Source organism: Caloenas nicobarica, chromosome 8 (genome assembly GCF_036013445.1).
Source record: "Caloenas nicobarica isolate bCalNic1 chromosome 8, bCalNic1.hap1, whole genome shotgun sequence".
NCBI classification, from domain to species: domain Eukaryota; kingdom Metazoa; phylum Chordata; class Aves; order Columbiformes; family Columbidae; genus Caloenas; species Caloenas nicobarica.
The window spans coordinates 4,242,565-4,267,413 of record NC_088252.1 but is presented as its reverse complement, the minus strand read 5'-3'; the positions used below and the strand labels follow the sequence as shown (position 1 = coordinate 4,267,413).

Here is a 24,849-nt window from a genome sequence, read left to right as displayed (position 1 = left end):
TTTAGTGAAATCGAGTCCATTCTTTAAATTTTCTTGAGTTTCCAGCTTAGCCTGTCTTCTGGTCTTGCTCTTTTTCCTCTACCTCCTGTCTTGTGGTGTGAAGTTACCCAGCTTACGGGAGGCAGAACAGAATGGTCCAATGTTTTCTGCTGATCCTCAGCTGCCTAAAGCTGTGTGCTGGGTGGGCAGATTCCTGGTCAGTAATGGATCACTTGTTGTGTCGTCTCCTGGCTCTGCCTGTGTTGAGATACACGAACTGCAGCTCAGCGTTCAGCTGCCTTTAATGCTGCTCCCTCGTTGGAGCCCCACGATCACCAGTCAAAGTTTTGAATGAGTCAGACAGCCTCCATTTGCTTGAAATTCCTAGAACACTCTTCTGTGGCTGGTTAACTGTATGGAATAGAGCGAGTCACATGGAGAAATACTTCAGGAAGAACGGGCAAGTACCTTTTGCTAATTGAGGTTTGTAAAGGTTCTGTTCACGCCAGTCCATATACTGCCTGCCTTAGCTAAGAAGTTTTTTATTGCTCTAATGAAGCGAGTTTAACACTTGTGACAAATGCTTATTGCAGTGGAATTGGCACGTTCGGTGGGTACGTAAGGACTGTGTGGTGTTCATGAAGGTCAGGGTGGTTCTTAAAGAGAAGGGCTACTCTACATCTGCAAATTGTAAGAGATAGCAGGTGAATGAGTGAGATAGTGGTAAGAAAATATGGTAACTTGAAGCAACCACTAAAGTTGCCAAATTACTTGAATGGATTATGGGCATAGCCAGTGATTAATTCATCAGCAACTACTAACACTATAGTCAACCTGGTTTTATTTTTTCTTGATAAAGAATTGTCTGAATTTGAACTGGTTTTGTTCTCTGCTCGTATAATGATCTCTATAACTAGAAGATTTTCTAGAAATGTGTTAGCTTGATTTTTCTTAAACTGATCGTAAGTTGATAGCTTTCTTTCAGATTCTCTGGATGTTCATGTATTTTCAATATGTTCGTGTAAAGAAAAAAAAATCTTTAAAAGTTGGGGATGGTTTTTAGGATACAGTAGCAATTCTCTGAACAAAGTTGCAAACCACACATTTTCATAGGACTTCTCAATGTATGCTGCTGGTGTCCTCTTTCTAAGATGTTCCTTTACCATAGTATGAATGCCTTTAATGTGTTTAACCTTGTAGTAACTCTCAGGCAGGAAAATGCCTTCATTTCCACTTTATTCCTGGGATTTTGACATACAGCTGTTTGGATGTTTTGCTGAAATTCCCAAAAGGAAGCATGTGGGGAAGAGGAGAGTGAAAGCCTGGTGTCTGGACACTGGTGGTTGTTCCTTGTTGCCTCTGCCCCCCCCCCCTTTTTTTTTTTTCGCTCAGCTTGTCTTTTCCTGCATCCAGTAGAATATTTGGTTAACAGTTTAAGCTACCAACATTTGATTTCCTAATCAATAGTGTTTGTTTTCTTTTAGAAGTCTATTAAATATATGGGCACAAAGCACCAGTACATCTAGTTTTGCTTCATGCCTGGTGTGAATGTGAGATAGTTTGGGTTTTGCTTACTTGCATAAGCTGGGCTGTGATGGAATCCCCAAGCTCTGGGGTGTTTCTCTGTGGGCTGTGCAAACTGTGCCTGAAGGGGCAGCATGGACGTGTGGAAAGACTACTTGACAAGCCTTCGTGGAAATAGTAAATTCTATAGATGAAGCCCTCAGTACCTCAGCATAATTTACCAGGGTTTGTTTTTCTTTCTGGATTTACAGAGATATGAAAAATGCTGTAATTGGAAACAACAAACAAAAAGCCAACTTGATTGTTTTGGGAGCAGTTCCAAGGTATGTCCTTTGCTACTCTCCTTTTCACTGATTCACAACAGGTCTGGAATAATGATCCTTAGATCGCAGGCACGTTTTTTGTTTTAACTTTGATTGTAGTTGACTGCATACTTTCTTTAACGTATCTGAGAGATACTTGAAATACCTGTTAAACTCATGTATTACAAAACAGGCTGTTGAGTAATGCTTTTAATTTAGAATTTCATATGATTCTCTAAAGTAGTCTTGGTGATTTTTATTAAACTTTATCAGCGCAGGAATTAAATCTTAATTTCTGACATTGATATTAATGATGGATGAAAGTGGTTGTATCTTAATCCTGTTCTTCAGCCAATTGCCTGGTGAGTTCACAACTGAAAATGTGTAAGGTTATGTTAAGACATAATTTAAAAATATTAAACATCTGAGATAATTTGCTTGTCTTTTCCACCTGCTTCAGAGGATTAGAAACCATTGATCATACTTTATTGCTGAATTACTGCTTCAGCTGATGTTAACATTTTCCGGATCCTGATTCCACTAGTACAAATTTACCAGGTAATTTAGGTGCTGGATTGCTCACTGCAGCTTTCATTTCACCCCTGTTCTCCAGCTTGCTTTCAGCCACAGTGCGCAGCAGTGGAGAAGGAGAACATTGAGCACTGCAATACTTGTGCTGGGAGTATGGGACCCACCTGCGATCCTTTTACTTAAGTGGCTACTAGATCCCAAACTGTCCTGCTTGAGAAAGCTGCTTCTGGCTTGGCAAAAAAAGCACTTTACTTGCGGGGAAATATCTTCTCATTTACAGATTGAGTTGTCATCAAGGCTAGTCCTTTAAATTCTCTAGGGATTAGCTATGGGGGAACGCCCTCTACAAAACCTGCTGAATTATCTGCTGTTTTGACCAACTATGAACAGGTGAAGAGAAGACTTCACATGAGACAGAAAGATTGAAGTGGGCATTTGTTGAAGATTATGCGAAGTTTAAGGACATTTTTTCAGCAACAAGCCCTAAGAGATTCTTGTGACTATTGTTGACTCTTGTGGTTCCTGTTTTAAGAGTGACAGAAGATCTCCAGATCTAGAAGATCTAGAACCTGCCTGTTCTTAAATTGTGTAGGACTTCACGTTCCTTCAGTTGTCCTGCTTTCCACTGTTACTTGTTCCGTGCCCAGTAATGAAAATCCAAAAGTGTTGGGTTTGTTTTTCCTGTTGTTAATGCCTTCTGGCTGTCCAAGTAAATTGTATGGTTAATTATAACTATAAATAAATGACTGGGTTTGGAAAAATCTTAAAAGGTGAACTATTACGCTTCTCCTCACTTCAGTACAAGTTATCCTCGAATGACAGGAAATCTAATGCCAAGGCTTTTCAGACTAGAGGCATAAATGAAGGTAAATTGGCTGGGTTATTGTGAGAAAAGACGATTCTTGCTGGCTAAAACTTAGGTGTCATCATCTACCCCCAGGTGCCTTTCAGAAGGCTTTAGAATTTCCTCAAGGTGTTGCAGACAGACTTAAATAGATTATAGACTAGTTGGATTAGAGAACTCATGTTGTTCTCTCTAACACGGTGGTGGGAATTCATTGGCTTTTTTTAACATGCCTTCTCATTCGTGAAATGGCTGCTGAAGCCATTAGGGTACGGGAACCTTTGGAATTCCAGTCTGCAAAGTCAAATGTTTCCCTCAAAAAGAAGAGGAGCAAGCAAGCTAGCATTCTTTGTTTAAAGTCTCCTCTGCAAAGCTGATGAGGAGAACAGTTTTCTTTTCAGAGTTAGATTGCAGTCTCCCAAGGGAAGTGGATTCTGCTCTGGAGTGGCATGAGGATTGTTAAAATTCTGCTGCTGCTGCTTTGTCCTGTGGTTCAACTTCTTGTTTACTCATTTCTTGCTTCTCTCTTCTTCTTCCCCAAGTATTCCTCCAGCAAACTTTGAGAAAGAGACCCTTTAGACCCAAAGAACCCCTTCAGATTTCTGTTACTTAGTGGAAAAGAAAACAGTATGCTCAAATATTAGAACAGACTCATGAGGTTTAGAAATGGGTCTCCTAGACTTGCATCCTATATTTGAAACTGGGCCAAATACTACCAGTAGGTGTGAAGTGTCCCTATGATTTAAAAATATTAGACTGCTGCTTGATTGGAAAGAAATGCAAAGTCCTTCGAAGACCATACAGGAAGAATATGCTGGGGAAGAATGGCTGAATCACTGTCATTTGTAGGCCAGTGGCCTCCTGAGTCTACGAGCTGTCTGCTTAGTGGTGTCACCTTTAGAAAGGGGATATATCCATATCATAAATGGAAGGTTTTTGTCCCTTTGAAGTTCAGTCTGACCTATGGTTGCTTCTTGACCACTTGTTCTGAAGAGGGTGCTGAGAAAAAGTTGACAGAAGAAAGCTTGCAGAATCGCCATGTCTGGACTTAAGAACTAAGAAGTGTTAAGAGCTGTACAAATGTGTACACAAAAATGGTCCTAGATGTTAAGAATATAAATGTAGCCAGCCTGAATGTGGAATTTGTTTATTAGGAAACTATTTTCTCTATGTCTTCCACTCTACAGAATGAGAATTATTCCTTTACATTGGCATGAAATGCTGGCCTAAGGCACCTCTGTCAGGACTGCACAAGTTTTACTTTTTGAAACTGTTACTTTTTAGTAGCAGCCCCAGAAAGTAAAATTTCTGAAGTTCGATGGGAAAAAAGGTATTTTAATGCTGTAATACCAGGTTTTTTCAGTGGCAGGCCAACTTAAAAAGTCAACCTTGCCTAAAAATGGTTTACTACTTGTACTGTCCTTCAGTTTTCTAGTTTTTTTTTCTTCTGCCCCACGAGTGCTAGCAGAGAATGAGGAAGCCCATTGTAGTTATTGGTGTGCTCCTTCACTTGACAGTTTTATAAGAACAAATACTGCAGCTCTTGTAATTATCAACATGTCAGACACCTTGTCAGAGTCCAAATTCAGTATTTAAAGCTTTTTGTCAGTTGCTGATACGTCCTAAATCTCAAGAAAATGATTGAGTCCTCAGTTCAAATGTACATTTTTCTTTTCTAAGTCATCTTGGTAGGACTTCTGACTTAAGGGAACAATGTTCATTTAGCAGCAGTTAGTCTGAGTTGTAATCAAAGCTGCTTTCTGGTGGAGTTTATTATAGAGGCTAGAAAAATGCTTGCTTACTGTGTCATCATATTCATTGCCATTTAATGACACCTAAGGCACAGGGGAACTAAACACTCTCTGAAGTGGTCACCAGGACCACCCAGATATCTCACCCTTTTTTGACGTAACTTCAGAAGCTAAGTAGACGTTCCCTCCCCGCTGTCTGGTACCTTGAGGCCTCCTTTAAACACTTTCCCACAAACTGCACGTCAGCTACGTTTTAAGGCCACTGAATTAGTGGGTGAGTTAGGTTCTGTTGTAGGCAAAAGTTATCACTCTTAAGCTCTTTCTGAATTCTGCAGTAAACAGCCCAAAGCCTCTGACTTAACACAGATGGAATTGGAAAACAAAAAAGCTTAATGAAGTGAACGTGAGAGTAGGTTCTTGATAACTCTGTTTTGCAGGCCCATGAACCACTTTGTGGTACCCTGAACGATACAATGTTCAGTGGTTTGTCGTCCAGTCAACAGTTGGGCCTTTCGAGCTCATGATATATTTCCTTTCTTTTCCTTCATCTGGTGCATGGCGGGGGGTAGAGAAGGCAGTGTTAAACTCCAGTCATCAGGGCACAGCTTCGTCTTCCTGTACATTGTGGTTACCTGTTAAAGCTCTGACCTGGGTTAATTTGTCAAAAATGTTACCTGAATCAAGTTATTGCTTATCTAATAGTTACTGAGAGTTTAATATTTAAAGTCTAATCCGCTTCAGAGCTGGTTTCTCTTTAGGAGCTTCAGTTCTTCCTTTGCTCCAAAATGACTACAGTGGTTTTTAAATCAAACCTTAAACCTAATCATTCAGAACCTATAACAAAAACACTGTTCTTGTCACTTACCAGAAGTGGTTTTCTAACTTCCAGCTGATTGTTCTGCAGAGTCTTTAGGTGCGCAGTCAGTTGTTTGGAGCTGTAACAGGGTGGTATACTTCTTCCCAAGGCTAAAGGCCTATCTCTAGGTATGTGCACCTCAAAGAACTTTACATAGTTAATTTTCACGTTTCAGTAAGTCATTTATTAGGGATTCTGTTTAACTGTTGGGCTTTTTTTTATTTCTGAATTTATTTGGAGCACATTTTAAATGACATGTAGAACAGCTGGTGAAGGTTTACCCATTCTACCATTTGAGATTTCAGTTCTGCGAAGCATAGTGTTAGATTGTCTGCGGAAACGAAAACTAGTAACAATTTCACGGGGTTTTGACTTGTTTTCAGGGCTGTGAACACACTAACATGGACACACATTAAATTTTATGTTTCAATTTATTCTTAAACATAATCAAATTCCCTCAGGAAGTGTTCTTTTAGAATTTGCCAAAAAATAAGATTGCTTCTTTGATAATTGTGTAACCTACTGATAAGATGAGAATATCTCTCTGTTAACTGGAAGGTTCCGTTATATCCCAAAGCCCGTCAGCTAAGGAAAAAGATTTTATATAGGCTAGTGTCCACACTAAACACAAGAAAAATATCTGTAAAGATTTTGCATGCAGTATTCGCTGGCAAATACTGGAAAACTAAAACGGATGTGCTGATAAGTAAGTAGAGGAATTCACATATCTGTGATAGTGTTTGAAGCGTTTCAATGTGTTGTCTTTTTGTTTTGAGATTTAAAAAGAAAACTTAGGTTGGTTTTGCACCAGCCTGTTGCCTTCAGCTTCTCTTGGAGTTACTCAGCTAAATGTCAGATGATGTTCTTAGTTAAACAATTCATTTACTCTTGAAGTAGAAGACAAGCAACATACTGCCTACGTTTCAATATTTAGGAGTAGAGAGGCTTGTGCATATAGCGCGTATTACTTTGGTTTAACACCAAGAAAGTATGTCTGTTGGTTTGTGTCCTGGAAAGCTTGGCCTCGTGGCTGGAATACAGCAACCTGCTGTAGCTGATCCTGCTTTGAGCAGTGGGTTGGACTAGGTAATCTCCAGAGTTCCCTTCCAGCATCATCTGTTCTGTGATTCTGTAACCTGATTTAATGAAGAATGCCTTTATATGTCTAGTTTTTCCTTGGGGTTACCCTTGAATTCAGACACTCACTCTAGAAGTTCATTTAATTAGTGTCTTTTATAATGCTGCTCCTAAAGGACTGCTTTAACCGTTGGAAAGCAAGTACGTGCTTGACAGAACCGTCTCCTTTACAGACAGGGTATATTAGCATTTGCCTGAGTATTCAGCTTTTAAATCCATTGTTAACTAGTATAAGGAAATGCTCCCTTATGAGCGAGAGTATGGTTTCAATGAAAGTCTTAATTTCTTAATTTATGACTTCATATGCTGAAATTATGCATGAAAGATGCATTTGTGCAAATACATGTTGTGCTTGGTGGACATGGTCATTACTGTCTGGTTAGGATTAGACAGAGCAGTATTGAAGCCAGTGCTGTCCCAAAATGGTTTTAGACAGAGGTTCGCTAAACCACCTTTGGAGTTATGCACTGATCCACGGACCCGATACTGAATTTTGGTAAGGAAGGAACAGCACAGTAGTGGATTAGGAGTTAACTTGCACGGATCTGACAAGATTTTTTTCTTCTTTGTACCTGGGGCAGTAAAGCCATTGAACTGTTTCAGATCACAAACTTGGCCATCAGTTATCACTGCAGTCTGAGGCTGGCTTACTAGACAGGTGTGATTAGGTTTAGCAATGACAGCAGATAATTTTTTGCATGTTTTCTAGCTTCTCATCTTAAGGTAGCCACCAAAAAAGAGTTCTCTTGTTGGAAAAGTTCTGGTACTGTGAAGTGGGAAGGGCCAATGAATGCTGGAAGCTGGTATGAGGAATATTTGTGTGGTTTGTTGTTTTTATTTTTTCTCCTCTGTTATCTATGTGACTGATGGTAAATGATGTCTGCTGTTGAGTGGTTTTGCATGCGATGGTTTATTTTTTCAGTTTCTTTGTTAAACAAACAGATGAGCAGAGACATAGGAGAGAGGAAGACTGCCCTGTAGTAGTGGAAAAATGTATGTACATCTGCACCTTGCAGTGCTGAAAGGCTGCTGGTGGCAATAATGCGATCCATCTCCACCAAGGGAAGTACTGAAAAACAAGCAAGACAGTAAATTAAAATGATTTAGTGACTGATCCTGCCTTGGGGCAAGCTCAGTGACAAGAGGATCTGTCAGGATTCCTCACAGCTCTGGTTGTGTGATCCTCGTTCCCATGTTACTGACCTCCTGACTGCAGAAGCTGTAAGGTGTTGGATCAACTTGGACTGTATGACCACTGCTGGTGGTGGTAATAAGAACTGTACTAGTTATGAATTATGCACATCTCTTGAAACATTCATGATCTCTGGTGTGTTACCAGCTTGCTTTCAAGAACTCAGACTGCACATTTGGGCAGTTTTACTAGCTCTGTAATGCGTGTAAGTGAGGCGTTTTGTCCAAACATTTTGGACGTCCTTATGAGGACAAGGCACAGTTGCTTCTTGATGCCTTGTTCTATTCTTGGCTGGACTTCACATTGAGATTTTCTGTGTCTTGTACTGTGCCCAGACTTCATGGTTTGCACACTTAGGTGAAGGAGCTTCATCTGCAATGCTGGTATTTTTAAAGACTTTCTTTGCTCTAAGTGGTGAAAGGTGAAGAGCAGAGGCCCTAATAGGCCTCCTGTGGTTGTCCTTGATTTTTTTTCTTGAAAAAGTCAGGAGTCAGGGCCTATTTACATAATTATACATCTCTTTATGAGGAATAACACTCACCGTGAGGGTTATGTATGACTAAAGCAGGATATTCTTCTAACCAAGCTGTGAAGTACATGAGAGTCAAGGCAAGTATTTGCAGTCAGCAGAATTGTATCGGAGCTGTTTTTTGTTTAAAAGTTGCGCAGCCCTCTGTCTCTGAAGTGCCTTTTCTATTAGCAAAAAGGAAGTCGTTAATATAAGCTGTACTTCTAATAGAAACTTTTAAATGGTATATTTTTATTAGGATTTTACTTTTAACCTGATGTTTTTAAAGCTGAAACTTAGTTTTATGATATCTCATGGTATCTGTTCCTAAGGAGCTGCAAGAGTCAAATCTGTTAAAAAAAAAAAAAAAAAAAAGTATTCAAAAATGTATTATTGACATCTTCTTTCATGTGCAGATACTGAATGTTGGGCGGTGATATCAAATGGAGTGGAATATAGTGTATGCAATGGAGAGTTTCAAAATGCAGGTGAATCGGAAGTCAAAAAATAGCTTAATTTTTGTTTTAAGGTTGCTTAGCATCCTCAGACACCTTTTAAAACTGGTTTGTCTAAATGAACAGCAGTTTTTCAAATGCTGGTCATAGGCTGTCTGATTCACTAATGTTTCAACACAGGAAAAATATTTCCACAGAGGAATTTCTGGAAGACTTAGAATAATGTTTGCATGGGTGTAGTTTATAATCATAGGTGGAATGAACAGTTCGCCAATGAACTTATTGATAGGACATGGGTCTTGAGCAAAGTGGTGAGATGGTTGAAGCAAGACTCGATGAAGATGTTGCTTTTTATAATGCCTATAACACATTTTTTCTAACACAAAAAGCTTGCATAATCTCAAAAGTAGCCTGACTTTGATGAAGGCAGCTGACCTAGTCCTATAAAATATCTGAGCCTGTGTCGCACTTTAAAACAATGCTAAACCGAGTCACTGTGATTCACTGTGGAAGTTAAAAAACTTGGAGTGCTGTTCATGTGAATCTACCTGTCGGTCTTCAGGGGTTGTGTGGTGGTCCCACGTATTCCAGTATAAATGGCTGCAAGGAAAGGATGTGTTTATTTTTTGCTAAATGGCTTGTGGAGTGATCTTAGGGAGGAAGAAATAAACTTAGCTCATACAGACTGGAGATTTGATAGTGCTAATGCACTGGGTTGCGAGCTTTTTTTTTAATCTAGTAACAAAGAAGGGAGGCCATACCGTAGCAACTTGAATATCCTTCAAGTTACCCTAAAAGTGTGTGCATGTGAACAGCTTTAGAGAGCTGTAGCGCCTTGGGGTAAGAACTGGGAAGAAGGTTAGCAGTGTTTATATGCCGTAAAAAGGTGAATCAGACAGCACTGGCTCAATGTGGAGTAGCTAGAGTTATTTTCAAATGAAACTCATTAAAGAGAAAGGTGAGGAAAAACTTGGTTGTAGTCCTTATTCACTCTTACATGAAATGTGTCGTGCTTTGTTTTTAGTTCAAACCTCATTGCTCAATCCTTATTATAATGCTTCAACATTAATTAAGCGAACGAAAGTCAGATTGGATGCAAGTTGTGATATATATAGAACAAATCATAGAACTTTAATGTAAGTGAAAATGTTGAAGCATTAGAATAAATTACTAGAGCTGTAAGCTGAGGCTCCTTGTTCGGTTCCTAAAGGAAAAGCTTTCCTTGCAGCTTTGCTTCCCTGCTGCTCGCAGCACCAGAATACTGTAGAAGTAAAGGGTGTTTTTCTCTGTAATCCACACGTCAATGAGCATTTGTGTTACTGTCTCCTTTACAGACATTTAAGTAGTCAGAACATTTTCAATAGTATAGTTCGAAGCTGAGTCCTACCATCGCATTTCTCAACTTGGCTTTTTTAAAAAAACTGACAGGTCCTATTTGCTTTGTATGAAATTTTTCAGAAGCAGTTGTCTTTGCTTTGTAGGGTTTTTTAGCTTGGCAGTAGAGTTAGCCCAGACCTCCTGGCTCCAACTGTAGGAGACTGTGAATTAACTCGTTGCTTCCAGAAGTGAGACTGTGACATCTCAGTTTAGGATATGTCTATTTGACTAAAAGCCATAAAAATTGCTAATATATTTGAGTCCTTGTTTGTAAGAATCTGTAACTATTGAATTTGTCACTTCATGTATTTTGCAGAAATTGTTCTGTGTACTTTTAAAAAGATACTCAGTTCCTGCGCTGGAAAGTTCTGAGGCCAGTGATTGCTTCCTCTTAATACTGTTTGAAAATTAATGCTTAAAATGCATTCAAAAGAGCACATTTTAAAAAATTTGTATGCTCTCCCGTCTTGTTTGATGTATTCTCAGACTTTAATTCAGTTCATAGTTTGGGATTGATGCTCACTGGTACTTCCCACTTGTTCAGAGGTCAACCCCTATGCATACATTAGCTTTTTATTCAACATTCTGTAAGCCAGCAGTAAATAATATGCCTCGGTAGTACCTTCATCTGTATATTCATTGCATATGTTTTCATGGTATAGTTTTCAGGCCTTCTTGCAATGGACTGGAAGACTGGCATCTCCCAAAGTAGAATAAGGAATCATCACCATTCCAGCAAACAGTGCATTCATCTGTTTTGTGAAGGCACTAATAATAAATATTCAGATAATCATGATTGAATTAAAGCTCTTATTTAGTCATATACTTGGATAAAAGGTATATTAAGAATCATGGTACTATAACTCAAACTGTTACCCTGAGCTCTTTTTCCACATGCCTGCTCGTGGAGCTTGATGAAGTGCTGAAAATATTCTTTTACTAACAGCTGAGTTTCGTCCCCTTCCCAGGTACTTGAAGAGCTTCAGAGATTTTCTGACAATTTGTAGGTGGGATGGAATGTCAGAGAGTAAATTTCTGTTGTTTTTTGCTGACTGTGTGGTCCGTGTTCAGACCAGACTGATGAGGTCTAAATCATGCAAGTCTGTCTTACAGTGCACAACTTGATGCACCGCACCCATCTCAATAATCTTCAAAAGAAAGGAAAATCTGGACTGTTTTTCTTCCTTGCTAAGCTGCTGTAGTTACCATTTCTTCAGCAGCTACTTTCCTTCAAAATTTTCTACTTGATCTAGAATATTGTGTGGTTTTCCTGGGTGAATCCCCATCAGTTTTTCAAAATGCATGATGCCTCCACCTGACCTTATTTTTGGTTTCTAGGCTGTCCATGGAGTTCATTGAAGTGTCTCTCTGGATGGATTTACCATCCTACCTCATTTAGATATGATTGCCTGGACACTATTACGTACATCTGAGAAACAGGCTTTAATCATTTAATTGCTCTTGGAAGTGCAGGGACAAATGGAAGAAGTTGTATTCTTTATAAACATTATGGGAAAATATTTTAAGGAAGCCTTCTAGAAGCTTGAAAAAGTCCAAATGTTATGTTTTAAACTACTTAGCATCAAATCTTGGATTAATGTTTATGAAGATGTTGCAAGATCTGTCCCTTAGCTTTATTTCATTTCCTATATTGTAATGAGCTTTACTGCGGGATCTCAGACTGACGAGTGATTCAGCAAGAGCATTAGCACCTTTTTACTGTTTTGGAATATCTGTTCTGTGCTTTTGGCATCTCCTGAAGCTCTCGGGCTCTACAGAAGTGAGTTAAGGTGACTCTAGCACAGCCTTGTTCCAGAATTTCTGCAGGTTTGGTACAAATTGCATGGCTGGCTGATAAGGAATAAGGCTCGAGATAAGGGATCCAGGCTAAGCGGGGACATCATGTTCTTAAAAAATATGGGCTATGAACAAGTACCTTATTTATTTCAAATTTCAAAAATCCATATTATGACCTTCCTTTTTATCTGCTGCATGTACATGCCAGTTTTCTATGTTTTTATTCTTTAATATTAATGTATTACAAATATCTTTGAATTTGTGCTAGACCCTGGAAATATCAGCGCAGTCCAGGATGGACATTAGTGTCCTATCCCTGTGTTTCTTGTGACAATAAAAGGATGTTTAACAGTAGTTTATTAATGCACAGTTTCATCTTTAGCAACTATATGGTTTCTCCTCACTTGAAACTCTTCATAATGTTATAGTTTATTTAACTACTCAGTTTGCAATGTTACTTGGTGTCAGTTCTCTCTTTTATAGAAATAAACAGATGATGTTATAATATGGATGTCTAGCTCTGTGGAAAACCTCACCTGAAACACAAGTGTATTTTAAAGATCTAGAAAAGGATATTATTAATATTTTTAAAAAGTATTGTATGTAAAACCGGGACTTAAGTTTTCATCTTCACCGATTATAAAGCGTACTTAAGGATTTCTATTTTAAACGCATAGAAAGACTATAGATTATAGTCACCGTGTTTCATTTTCACTCCTTAGCATTAACATGGTTGTAACGTCTGTTCCAAGTGCAGACTGTTAATGGGAAAGAAAATAGCAATTATTTTCTTTGGAAGAGAACAACTTTCAGAATTTAGGTTGCTTTTGGATTTTGTAGCACTCCCTCTTAAAAAAAAAAAAAAAAAAGTGATCTGAAACACGACCGAACATTTCTGGACACGGATTATTTATCAAAGTCCTTTAAAATCAGAGAAGGCTGTTGGTGTGATCTGTACGGGGAAGATACATCTCAGAGCAGATTTTCAGGACTTTACAGTGAAAATGGAAGAAAATATTATTGTATTTCTAAATTGGTGTCTAGGTTATTGAAAGCTATTTTTTTAAAAAAAGTAACCATCACTGACACTTTAAAATTAGTAATTAGATCTGTATTTGCCAACACCTACATCAGAGGAGTCTCCTAGTATTCCCCAGACAATTCCATGTCTGAAAAGCTTGTTGAATGGCTTGCTAAGCTTGTTAGAAAATAACCAGTGAAAGAATTGATTTAGTCTTCATTCTCGTTTTGGGACAGGGTTGTTTTGGGTGGATGAGTTGGGGTTTGGAGATCTTACATGGTCTGATCTAAGAATAGGTATTTTTCTGTAACATTATCCATAGTGGAAACATAGGGGTCAAGTGCCTTAAGTCATACTAAAATGACTATATCATATACTCTATCATTTAAAATAATTGTACGAAGTAAGTTTTAATAACCTGCTTCTACCTGAAGCTAAATCGTTTTGGTAACAGACTTAAAGCTTTTTATTCTTTATTCCTCATGCAGAGATGAAAGATTGTATGTATGTTGTTGCTGATTTCTGGTTTTGGCTGGTCTGGGTAGTTGTCAGTATGTTTTTTAAATTGCCAGCTCTTAAAAGTCAAATCTTTCAGCTTGCTTTTTAAATACTAAAAGGAAAAAAAAAAGTTTATTTTTTGCTGCGAAATAAAGCAATACAGGTTATAGAAGATATATAACTGTTTCTAGCAGTGGGGTTACAAATAGAGCATGTTGAAAACTTCTGCAACGTGAGCTTACAAAAGGTATATGTGTTGAGAAAAGTCAGGTCTTCGGTGATAAAATAAAACAGATGTTCAGGTTACTGCAATAAATTAATCAGTCTTTTGATCTGCTCATGGTAATTCCTGTCAAATTATTTTCTACAATAAGGGATTTTTCTTGGCAATTAGTGAATGTCAATCAGAGTTAGAACAGTAGATGAGATTGCACTTTACTTGGAGTAGCTCAGTGTCCAGAAAAAACATCTTTTCAAGGATGAATTTTAGCCTGGATCGCTCTGTGCGTTCGCACATTGCCTGTTTATCCATAACCTGATCTAGAAGGCAGAGAACAAACCCAGCTCTCTGTAAAGAAGTCAGTAATGGGAAGTTATTCTGTCCCATTCAGATTGGGATTGAAAGCGGAATCCTTTTTTTTTATTTGTGATGACTTTGCGTAACATTGATTGTGTATTTTGCTTCTTTTGTAGCCTTTCAGAAACGACACTGATCTTTACCTTGAACATAGCGCAGCTGATACTTCAAATAATACAGTACCAGAACTTGTAGATTTAGAAACATGTAATTTAATTACCTTAGGTATAATTGTTGTCCTTTTCCTAGAAGCTGATAGTACAGGTATGGTTAATTTTGATAACCTGAGCTTTTTTTACATTCCTTGTTCTGTCGGTGTTGAAGGTGCCCACAGGAACGTGAAGAGCAGACGGGTGAGCCCCACTGAGCCACGCGGGCAGCCGGGGCCAAAGTGCCTCCGGACCGTTAGCTGGTTGCTGTAAGAAATGAGAAGACTTCTAAAAATTAAAGGATAATATGTATGCAATACCAAATTGATGTAAATTACTCAGGAGTAGACTTATACAAGAAATTAGAAGAGGTTTCTAAACATCAGGGATAAATGGCCTTTCAGGTGAAAAAGATAAGCGAGGACAAAGAGCCTGGATGCCTTTTTCTGATGAGTTTGTGGAAGGAGTGGATTAAAGAAAACAGCGATGATTCCGGAAATCAATGCCGTTCTGAATTTATGCCAGTGGGATCCTTTGAATCTGAAGGAAGTTGAAAAGAAAAAAGATAATCTGTGCTTTTGGGTTACTTGCATCTCGCACGTTAATTTTGTGCCACGTTTCAACCGTGTTGCTTGTGTTCAGGGAGAAATGATATTTAATCTCCTTAGCATGTGTTTGTGTTCTGGAGCTTTTTCCCACCATGAGATTAGCTACATCCCACAAAAGGTACACGTGTGCTTTGAGTGATACTAGTGGCACCTCCACTTTCTGGCTGCTGTCAAACCTGCCTTTAGAGCAAAGCAGATTCACAGTCAGAAAAATTTTAATCCAAATAAATTGTTAGGGAATAACGGGGGATTATTTTGTTGTTCTTCTTTTCCAGCAGCTTGGTAAATTACCTGCTACCTGGGATAGTCTGAATTCTATGTAATGAATGTGCTATTTGTAGGCATTGAAGAGACCTTTGATCTCACAGCTTTCTTCCAGTGACATGCTGTAGTTACATCTGTTGGCCTTTTACTTTAGGTTTCAAATGTAGGGGATTCTATAATAAGAAGCAGTTTCTGCCTTGCAGAAGTGGGAAACGTGTGTTAAAAATACTATTCTGTGTTACTGCCTGTTGTGTGGCTACTTGCGCTGCCCTTGGTGGCCTTTTCCAGTCCCATGTAGCTAAATTGTATTTAGCTACTGTGTTTCTGGTTATTTTTCCCCGTGTGTTTGATTTAGGAAGTCAACTTTTGGGGCATTTTGCTCAGGGATCTGTTTACCCGAGTAGCTATTTCTCTCTTCTTCAGCAGTGGGGTAGGTGCTGGCTTTTGGTTCCTTTTTGCTCCTAGAGAAGCTTCAGTATATTGCCTGGCTTTAGGAGACACCATTTCAAACTATAGAGAGTAGTGTTATTTAATTGAGAATATTTCTGTCTTAGTTCATTGAATCTAGAAAAGTGATGTATGTTGCATATACAGAGAGAATTGTTTCTCTGTGTCCAAGTCACCTTGTATCTAACGTGGGAGCCCCAAGTTAAATGCTTTTCATCCCAAGCTTATAAACCGTGTGAATGTCAAAGTGATGATCTGTGCTGATGCGAGGTGGGAATCCATTTGCTATCTGGGCACTTTGTATGTCTCAGATTTAGTTGGTGACCTCTGCTGTGGTTCAGGCTCTACTGATATAATCTAAAATGTGTTCAAAGGGGCTCCTGGGTATCTCGATACTGTTCAAAGAATCCAAATTGATTTGGGCTCAAGGAATGTGTTTGGCAAGATGTATTTTAGGTTTGAAGTGATCGTGTTTAGCTGTGATTCAGCTGCCTTCCTGCTCATAAAACTTTTCTGGACTTTCTTTGTGTTCATATATGTTCATTTCTCAGTGTTCAAAACTCAGATTACTCTCAGCCCACATGCTTGTGCTTAATGATGGAATTATTTCACAGCTGTGACCCAGAAGAAATCACTGCCAAAGATAACAACCATCATGACAGCGGTAATCATGTCCCTAGGTGTTAGGGGAGATGCATGAGGTTCCCTTTCCCATTGACGTCAAACTGCAGACTCATTTCCTTTAATTGAAATTTGGGATCTTCCTGGTATCCTGAAAAACCTCATCCCAGATATCGGCGCTGTGGCACTACATTTTTAGAAAAAACTATGTGGTATCTTTCTACCATAACAGCAAGTAAAACCTGTGTAGGAATGCATGATATAAGAAGGTTCTTACGAATAAAGTGTTCATCTTACTCTTTTGTTCGGTCTTCATCTTTGTATTAAGGAATTCATCGTCTTTACGTAGCAGGATTCAGATTTTTTTTTTTTTTTTACTAGACTTAAAAGTTCTCTTCTGTCTGAATTTTCCTATAAAAATAATTCTGTTTCCAGGTTGCTGTATTTACTTCAGCAAGAAACCTCCAGCACAGAACTGAGAACAGAATGCGCAGTGGTACTCGGAAGCCTTGCAATGGGTACAGAGAATAATGTCAAATCCCTACTAGACTGCCATATTATTCCAGCCTTATTGCAAGGTACTTTTCCCTTAATGGATCTAGGTTAGTAAATGTTCCTTAAGTACTCAGATAAGCAAAGATAATGAAACTGAATAGTGGCTTTTGTCTATATTTATAGGATTACTGTCACCAGATTTAAAGTTTATCGAAGCTTGCCTGCGATGTCTCCGTACCATTTTCATCAGTCCTGTAACTCCAGAGGATCTACTATACACAGTAAGTTGTAAGCAGATTATTGTGTCCTTTTAAAACCTACAGAGTTGGTGGGAGTGAAAGGTCTTGTTGTCTGCAGTAGTAACGAGGACTTGTTTGACCAACAATGTTAGCATTTCTCAACTGTGCTTAGGGCACCTGGCTCAGCTAACTTTTATAGCAATATTTAATATGGCATGGTCCATAAGTTAGCACACTGATAAAGAAAAAATCTAAAATTTTCAGGTCTATGTGCAATATCAGGGAGTAAATAAATTGTATTCACAGGTACCATTATCACAGCTATATAGGCAAAAGTTAGTTTCTGAACCTTAAAACTTTATCTGACACTGTGCTCCCACACCAGACGTGAGGGTGCTTGCTTAGTTTTTGCACTTCACGTTGAAGAGTTTCACCTCCAAAATTCCTTTGCTTCTAGTTAATATACGTGTGATTTACATTTAAGTGACAGGAGGATAGAAAACGTCCCCGCTGTTTGTATAATCTTGAGTTCCGCTTGGAGCACGTGAGCAATGGGGTGCTGACGGTGTTAAGGTGCCAGGGCAAAGCCGTGGATGCGGAGCCCTGTCTGCAGGCACTGCTGTCTCTTGGCAGCCCCAAATCGGTCACCGTCACTTGGAAAGAAGGGAAAGAAGGATTTGTGTGCTTCCCTCTTCCTTCATCTCAGTGGAAGGGATGAAGCGGGCTGTGATTTCATACTTTCTCCACGGTTCAGGTGTGTCTGTCGTTTCTAGAGACAATTTCTGTGTGTTAGCAGTCTTCAGCAGATTTTCTTCATGATTTTTGATTAGTTGTTATGCAGTTCTGTAATGATGCCTGATTTGTTCGCTATTCTTTTTCTAATGATTTCTTACATTTATCATTCCAGAAATAGGTATGTAAACTTCTCTGTGGACTCAATTTTACCATACACCTATTCTGAATTTCATTTGCTGGTTAGTCCATCTCACAAAGTCTTTCTGCAGCTCTTCACAGATTACTCCTGCATGTAGTACGTGTAATCAGCCAGCTTTGTTCTTTACTGTTCACTGCTGTTTTTTTCCAGTTGATTTTTTTGATTGTTCAGCAGGAAAAGCCTCAATGCAGATTGTATGTGTGACCACTGAAGGCACCTCTCCTGAGGGATCTGAGAGTTGCCTCCTTGTGCCTCTGTTCCTTCCTTTGACTCCACTTTACGCTCCCAGATTCCCGTGAGTCGACCTCTAAGAGTTCATCGTTACGGGGGCACCTGCTTCCTGCTCTCAGCATCTAAAGTCAGGGCTTAAGATCATTTCTGTCAGCAATCCATACCTCTTCCTGGGGATCAGTGCTCAATGGAGGCTGTTAGTTGCTCCCTATTCAGAGGAGAGATTTGATATCTTGAAGGGAGAGAAAGTGGAAGAGTATGTACAGAAATGTGAAATAACCAGTATTAGCATATAAATTACCATTGACATTGTGGGAACAATGTGCCTTAGATACTGGGTTTTCTGTTTCATCCTTTATTTTCCTTGCCACACAACAGTGATGTGAGAACTCTTGCTACTCCATTTATTATTCAGCTCAGTGTGATGTCCCTTAATTAACCAGAGCTACAGGAAACAACCACCTGGTGAGGGTGCCCTTGTTCTTTAGTTATAGCTGTAATACCCATTTTCCAATCTCCCATTCCAGTTGGACACCTGAAAGTTGAATATTTTATGACTGTGCTTAAGATCCTATTTCTGCAAATCAGCTGCTTTTTTGATTCTCCTGTGGGAATACCCAAAACCGTGCTTTGAAAAGTAATTAATATGGATCTGTTGAAAAGAGGAGACATTTTTGTATCTCTTGGAAGGTATAGCCCCTGCTGCAAGCCGTGCTTCACAAGGCAGCGGTTGAGAAGTTGTCTTTGCAATTAAAAAAGTAATTATGGGCCTAATCAACAATTTATGGCAGACACTCTCCTTTTTCCGATACTGAGAATAACAGGAAGAACTTAAAGTTCTTGTTTAGCTACCATGCTCCCTCTGTGTTTCTGATCACAACAGCTCCAGGGGAACTGTCACCGTTTCCAGGTAGCTTCAGGTCCTGAATGAATGAAAGGGCTCACGCAGCAGCCTCTTGAGTTCTGCCTTTAGCAGGTCCTATTTTGAAAGGTAAGAGACTAAGTTTGTCAATGGCTTTTCATTCTCGCCCAGCAGTTGTGGAGAAGACTTCTGAAAAATTCGTTCCCGAGTTGTATCCGAGATAGAAACTTTTCCCAGAATTTCTTTGTGGTTTGACTGCATGGAGGATGCTGTCTCTCAAACCTTGGCCAGGACTATTTCCAAGGCAAGATATTATGACTTAGCTCAATGTCTCCAAGGATTTTACAGTCATTCTGGAGGTTTCAGAGGACTTCTCAGTTAAGATCAAGGATATGCAAGTGTTTTAATGAGAGCTGTTTGAAATAAACATAAAATCTCATTTAAAAAACAGCACAACAAAAAAATCAAACAAACCCCAAACAACAACAACAACATGATGTCATCCACAATAACCTGAATATTTCTCCCAGCAGAAGTGCTAGGTGTCAGAAACTACATCTTTCCTCTTGAACCTTTACTTATACACAGGAACTTGAACGATAAACTCCTGGAAGTTTTGAGCAATTATGTTCAGTTCCAAATACAGAGATATAAACATTTGGGCTGTTTCCCATAGGAAGTTAAAACCTATAATGAGAAAATGTGAAGACCCATCTGTGTGGGTGTTGAGCTGAATGAACACCGAACTCCCAAAAAAGCCAGACTTGTAGTGTCTGATACTGAAATCTTACAGCAAGTTTGCTGCAGAACAGCAAGCTGGGTCCAGCCCTCCTGTGCAAGGCAAAGGCATCTTGTGGTGACTTCCTCCATGGGAATGGTACGGGTTTTGGTGCTGATGCCGATTTATTGACCGTCCTGCAAACGGAAATGAGGAATGACATGGAGTCCCAGGGTGAGGGATCTGCTGAGATGCAGATATATGTGCAGACTTTTTTTTTTTTAAATCGTAAGATTATATTTGCAGGTGTTTTGTACATGTAGCTAGGTGTGGTTTTGGCTTGCTGAGTAGACTCAAGCACAAAGTCAAATCCAGTTTGACTGATAGCCTGTTGCTTCAGCTTTTGCTATTCTGTTTAAAACAAAAGCATGGATCTGGCGGCACAAAACCCTTCCAGCCCATGCAGGTATTCTGCATGTTCCCTTACAGATGTTCTCAGTTGCGATCCCATTTTCCTTAGTGGGATCCAGGTACAATTTATTGAGAAATTGCTATCTGCAGCTGCTACGCTGGCCTTGAAGAGGCAGGCAGCAGGTATGTTCCTTGCTCCGAGTGAGTCTGTCCTCGCAGGAACCTTGGAGAATGAAGGCTCTGCAGCAGGACAAGGTTCTCCCTGCTGTTGAGACAACGAAGATCCAGAAATCTCATTTTTCCAGCTTACGTGAGCCAGTAATGTTAAGTGGAAGGCATTCCTCCTGTTCAGGTTTGGGATAGAAAACCCAATGTCACCTGGTGATCGACCAGGCTTGGTGAAGGGGAGGAGGAACAATAAAGAGGACAAGGCTACAGAACAGAGCAGATTATGTTACGCTGATTAATAACCGGGTATTTAGCAAGCAATGAAACCACAGTGTGAAGTGAACGCACTTTTCATCGCAGCTCAGTGCTGCGCAGTTACTAAAGGAGGAATCTGGGTCACCTTCTAACGCTTTACTTCTCTTGTTCCTCCTGACTTGTGTTGGCTGAGCCCGTGCAGCAAGGCTAAATGTTCTCTAATCTGAACTGTTTCCTAAAAATGAGAGTTCTAAAATCATGAATTCTATCTTAGAGAGCTTGAATTTAAGTTATTTGGATGAATATAAGAATTTCAGTTCTCTGACTTTGAAAAAAAGGACAATAATTGTTAAAAAGAAAAGTTTTAAGAATAGTTCTTGCAAATTTTGTTTTAACATTAAAATGGAATATGAAAAAAGTAGGGAGGTTTGGGGATCCAAGCAGTTAAAAGCAACTGTTAATTCTCTCTTTCTGAATTCTGTTTGGATGGGTAGTAATTTTGTTACAACACATGTGATGTATAAGATATTTGTCATAAGTTGCCTAGAGCTAGTCTTCATTAGCAGACAACGTTTTAATGGATTTCTGAACCTCATTGTTTTAACTGCAAATTAGGAGTGTAGACTCAATGTTGCTTGCTAAGATTGCTAGAAAGATCCTTTGTTACTGAAGTATTAATATGAGGAAAAAACGTGGAAGTGTGTAACCTCATATTGACACATAATCACAATTGGCATTTAGTTGGAAGTCAGTAATGTCCGCATATCTTTTTACTCTTTCTAGATAATTTTCTGATAAACATACCAAAATTATTATGGAAGTTGGGTATATTTTAGCAGAATCAAGGAGCAAAATTAACATTTTCTCATGAGCATTAAGGAAGCACTATTGCAATTTCCCAGGAGTTTTTAACCTTTTCATACCCACAACATTTCAGATTTCATGGAACAAAATGAGGAAGATATAAAAGATAATCTCCGAAGAATCACTTCTCAGATGTGTTTTTTCCTAGTCCAGAATATGTAATCATACAGTTCTTTATGTATTGGTAAAAGTTCAGGGAACCGTTACTCTGATTGCAAGGATTTATTGACCCTTATGTCATATGTACAACACTATTGCTGGGGCCACGGTGACGCCAGAAATGTTCGGTCAGAATGTTTGGTATCAGAAACAGCCCAGTCTCATGGCTGCTACTTTGGTTTCTCGTGCAAATCTGCTGTTCTGCTTGGGATATGCCCCAAACACACTTAGTTCACCCGCGGCTGCAGGCCTACCTGTGTCCGGGGGAGTCCAGAGACACTTGGGTATGGTTATGTCCATCAGTGCTATTACAATATACTCGGGGATTTAGTGTCTACTATCGCCCTGCAACCAAAGCAGCTCCTTGCAGGCCTTTGGGTTCTGAATTTGCAAAGAAATACGTGTTTGTGTATATGCCATATGCAAAGGCAGAAGATCAGATGGAGCTACCGATGACCAGACCCTAAGAATCCTGCTTAGAATAGTTCGTCCCTTGCTTTTCCTAAGCACGTAAGTGTGCAGTGAGCGTGGGTATATGGCTGGTGTACCAGGCAGAACTCTAGTTTCTACTAAGGAACTTTCTCTCCATAGGATGCCGAAATGGCAAATGATGCTGTTGTGCATTGGTTCTTCCCACTTATTGAGAAAGAAGCGGTAGAAACAAGTTGGTTTTATTCTCTGTGTGTTTCTATGTGTATTAAAAATAAAAAAATAAATATTGCAAAGCTTTGCCTAATCCCAAATATGTATATGAGTAGGAGAGATGTACATGTTTATTTTGCTAATATAAAAAAGTGCTTGGGAATTTCCCAAATAATTGGGAAATCAAACTTTTCATGAGCAGCTGTGTATCTCTGAAGCTGTAGTCATTAAAACAATGAGGGCAGTGCTGCTTTCCTTGCTGTAAAAGTAGCTGAGGAGCATGAAGACTTTGCTGTAATTTTAATTCATCTCTTCCTAGCCAGAGGGTTGCAATTCGTCATTCTCCTGCAGGTAAAACAAAGAGTCTGAGTTATGCAGGGTCAATATAGCATGAGTTCTTTGAAAAGGAAAACTCTTTCATCTTCTCTATTCTGCACTCTTTATCTCATGGAAGTAATTTGGTTTACCGCCTTGCCAAACTAAAATGATCAGTGTTTCTTGCAGTTGCCGCTCATAAAATGTACTGGCAAAAGTAACTGAAAGCTTTAAAATGTTATAATTTTGTAACTTCCCACAGAGCTTAAGTAACTGGATGTGTTTTCAAAGGGAACTTGTATATAACCATTTTCTTTTGCTGATTTATTTGGAATCCTCTGTCACTAGTGTCACAGATACCTAATAGAGCCTATAGGGTGTATTTGATTTAAAGACAAAGGAAATTATTACCTCACATTAATTGGTTAGAAAGTGAGCGCCATAGAATTCAAGGCAGACTGTATATTGTTCAGTCCAGCACCTTGTTCCCCCCGCTCTTCTCTACTCAGAGCCCAAACGAAGAGGTAAGTAAATCACACTTGTAGTAAGAAAATACTGAGACAACTCTTGACGTAATTGCTTCTAGTGATCATGTTTGCAGTTGGTACATTTTTTTTCCTTCCCCATTCTTTTATTGTTTTCTCATGAAGTAAAGATTCTGGAGACAAATCCCACACATTTTATATGTAGCTTGCATTGACCTTTTGTTTTTTTCAGTGAGGATTTGGCTCTGAACTATCACTTGTGCCTTGAAGTCTCTCCTGTACTATTATACTTTAATTGAGTTGTTCTGTGTTCAAACACGTTTCAGTGGAAGGGAAACACTGAGTGGATAATCGGGAGTGCTCTTTTAAACAATAAACTATGAAGAAATGATGCTGAAATACAGTGTTAACACTCTTTTCTTTTCTGACTTGTTTCCAGGATGCTACAGTTATCTCCCACCTCATGGCACTGCTCAGTAGGTCTCGATATACACAAGAATACATATGTCAGATCTTCTCACATTGCTGCAAAGTAAGGAAGAGAATACATTTTATTTATGCAACTTGTTGTGTTTCTGGTATATAAGAAACTGTGTAAGATGATGGTGCCTTTTGTGACAGCATCTGAACTGTCATAGCACTGGATTTGCTGACAGGTTTCTTGGGGTTGATATATGTTTCTCTACAGTTAAAAAAATGCAAATAAGTGCTTTTTTTTATAGGATGTGTATATTTATTTGTACCTTTGGTTACTAAACAGAGTCAGCAGTCTAGGCAAATATCAGTCCTCACTGTTATCAGTATGATTTTTGGAAGGCTTATTTATTTTCTCTGGAGCATATCTTTGCAGAGCTCTTGCACCTGCTGTTAAGACAGCTGGTTTAAATCCAGAGAAGTTTTCTAAGAGGTACTGTAGGTTGAGAGGAAGAAAAATGCTCCTCTCCCTTGAACTCTACCACTTACAGGTTTATCCAGATACATGTTCATTCCCGCTATGTAATGCAATTCTCTTGAGATGGGAAAACTAATTTAAAAACAGCAGCAACCCCACCCCAAACACAGGTTTTTCTCTTTTCCTCTCCCTCTCCAAGTTTCCACACACTACTGGTTTTATATTATTGTTGCCATTTTTGGTAGTTACTGTACCCATGGACTGTACAGTAACTGTATCAAAATAATTCAGTGTAGGAAATCAGATTTGTACAGCATCTTTCCCTTTTAGAAACAGTTTAAAACTAAAAGACCATAGACTGTATTTATCTCCCAGGCTAACAAATGAAAAAGTTCCAAAATTTACAAATTTTTTAAGTATTTACCTCAAAAAATATTTTTCCACCTTATCACTTGTAATGAGTCTTTTGGAACTTGGAATAATTCCTTTGTTAAAAATGTATTTTTCTCTACCTTGACTGTTTGTAAACATTCATCCAATTGCATTTCTTCTGTTAAGTGAAACCGAGGACTGAAAACTGTAGTGTGACATAAAAATATAATTCCGTTGCCAAGATTTATACAATTGTTTAAAGAAAGCATTAAGACAGAATCCTACGTTGGACTGTGGAAGCTCAGATCTAATATTGGGTAAAGAATTTGGTATTTTAAGAGGGAAAATGTAGCAGTGAGGCATCTCGTG

The 24,849-nt window shown here is 38.9% G+C and overlaps 1 protein-coding gene across 5 annotated transcripts in view; it reads left to right on the top strand.

Moving 5' to 3' along the window:
* The window catches only part of ARMC8 (armadillo repeat containing 8), a 67,647-nt gene that overhangs the window by 13,928 nt on the left and 28,870 nt on the right, over positions 1–24,849 (top strand). For 4 of the 5 annotated variants that reach the window (XM_065639689.1, XM_065639692.1, XM_065639688.1 and 1 more), the window contains 4 exons: positions 1,755–1,826; positions 16,874–17,016; positions 17,117–17,214; positions 23,656–23,748. In XM_065639689.1, the coding sequence (XP_065495761.1) occupies positions 1,755–1,826; positions 16,874–17,016; positions 17,117–17,214; positions 23,656–23,748 (406 nt within the window). The remainder of the gene's footprint in view (positions 1–1,754; positions 1,827–16,873; positions 17,017–17,116; positions 17,215–23,655; positions 23,749–24,849) is intronic. The other variant, XM_065639690.1, reaches the window with a different exon arrangement.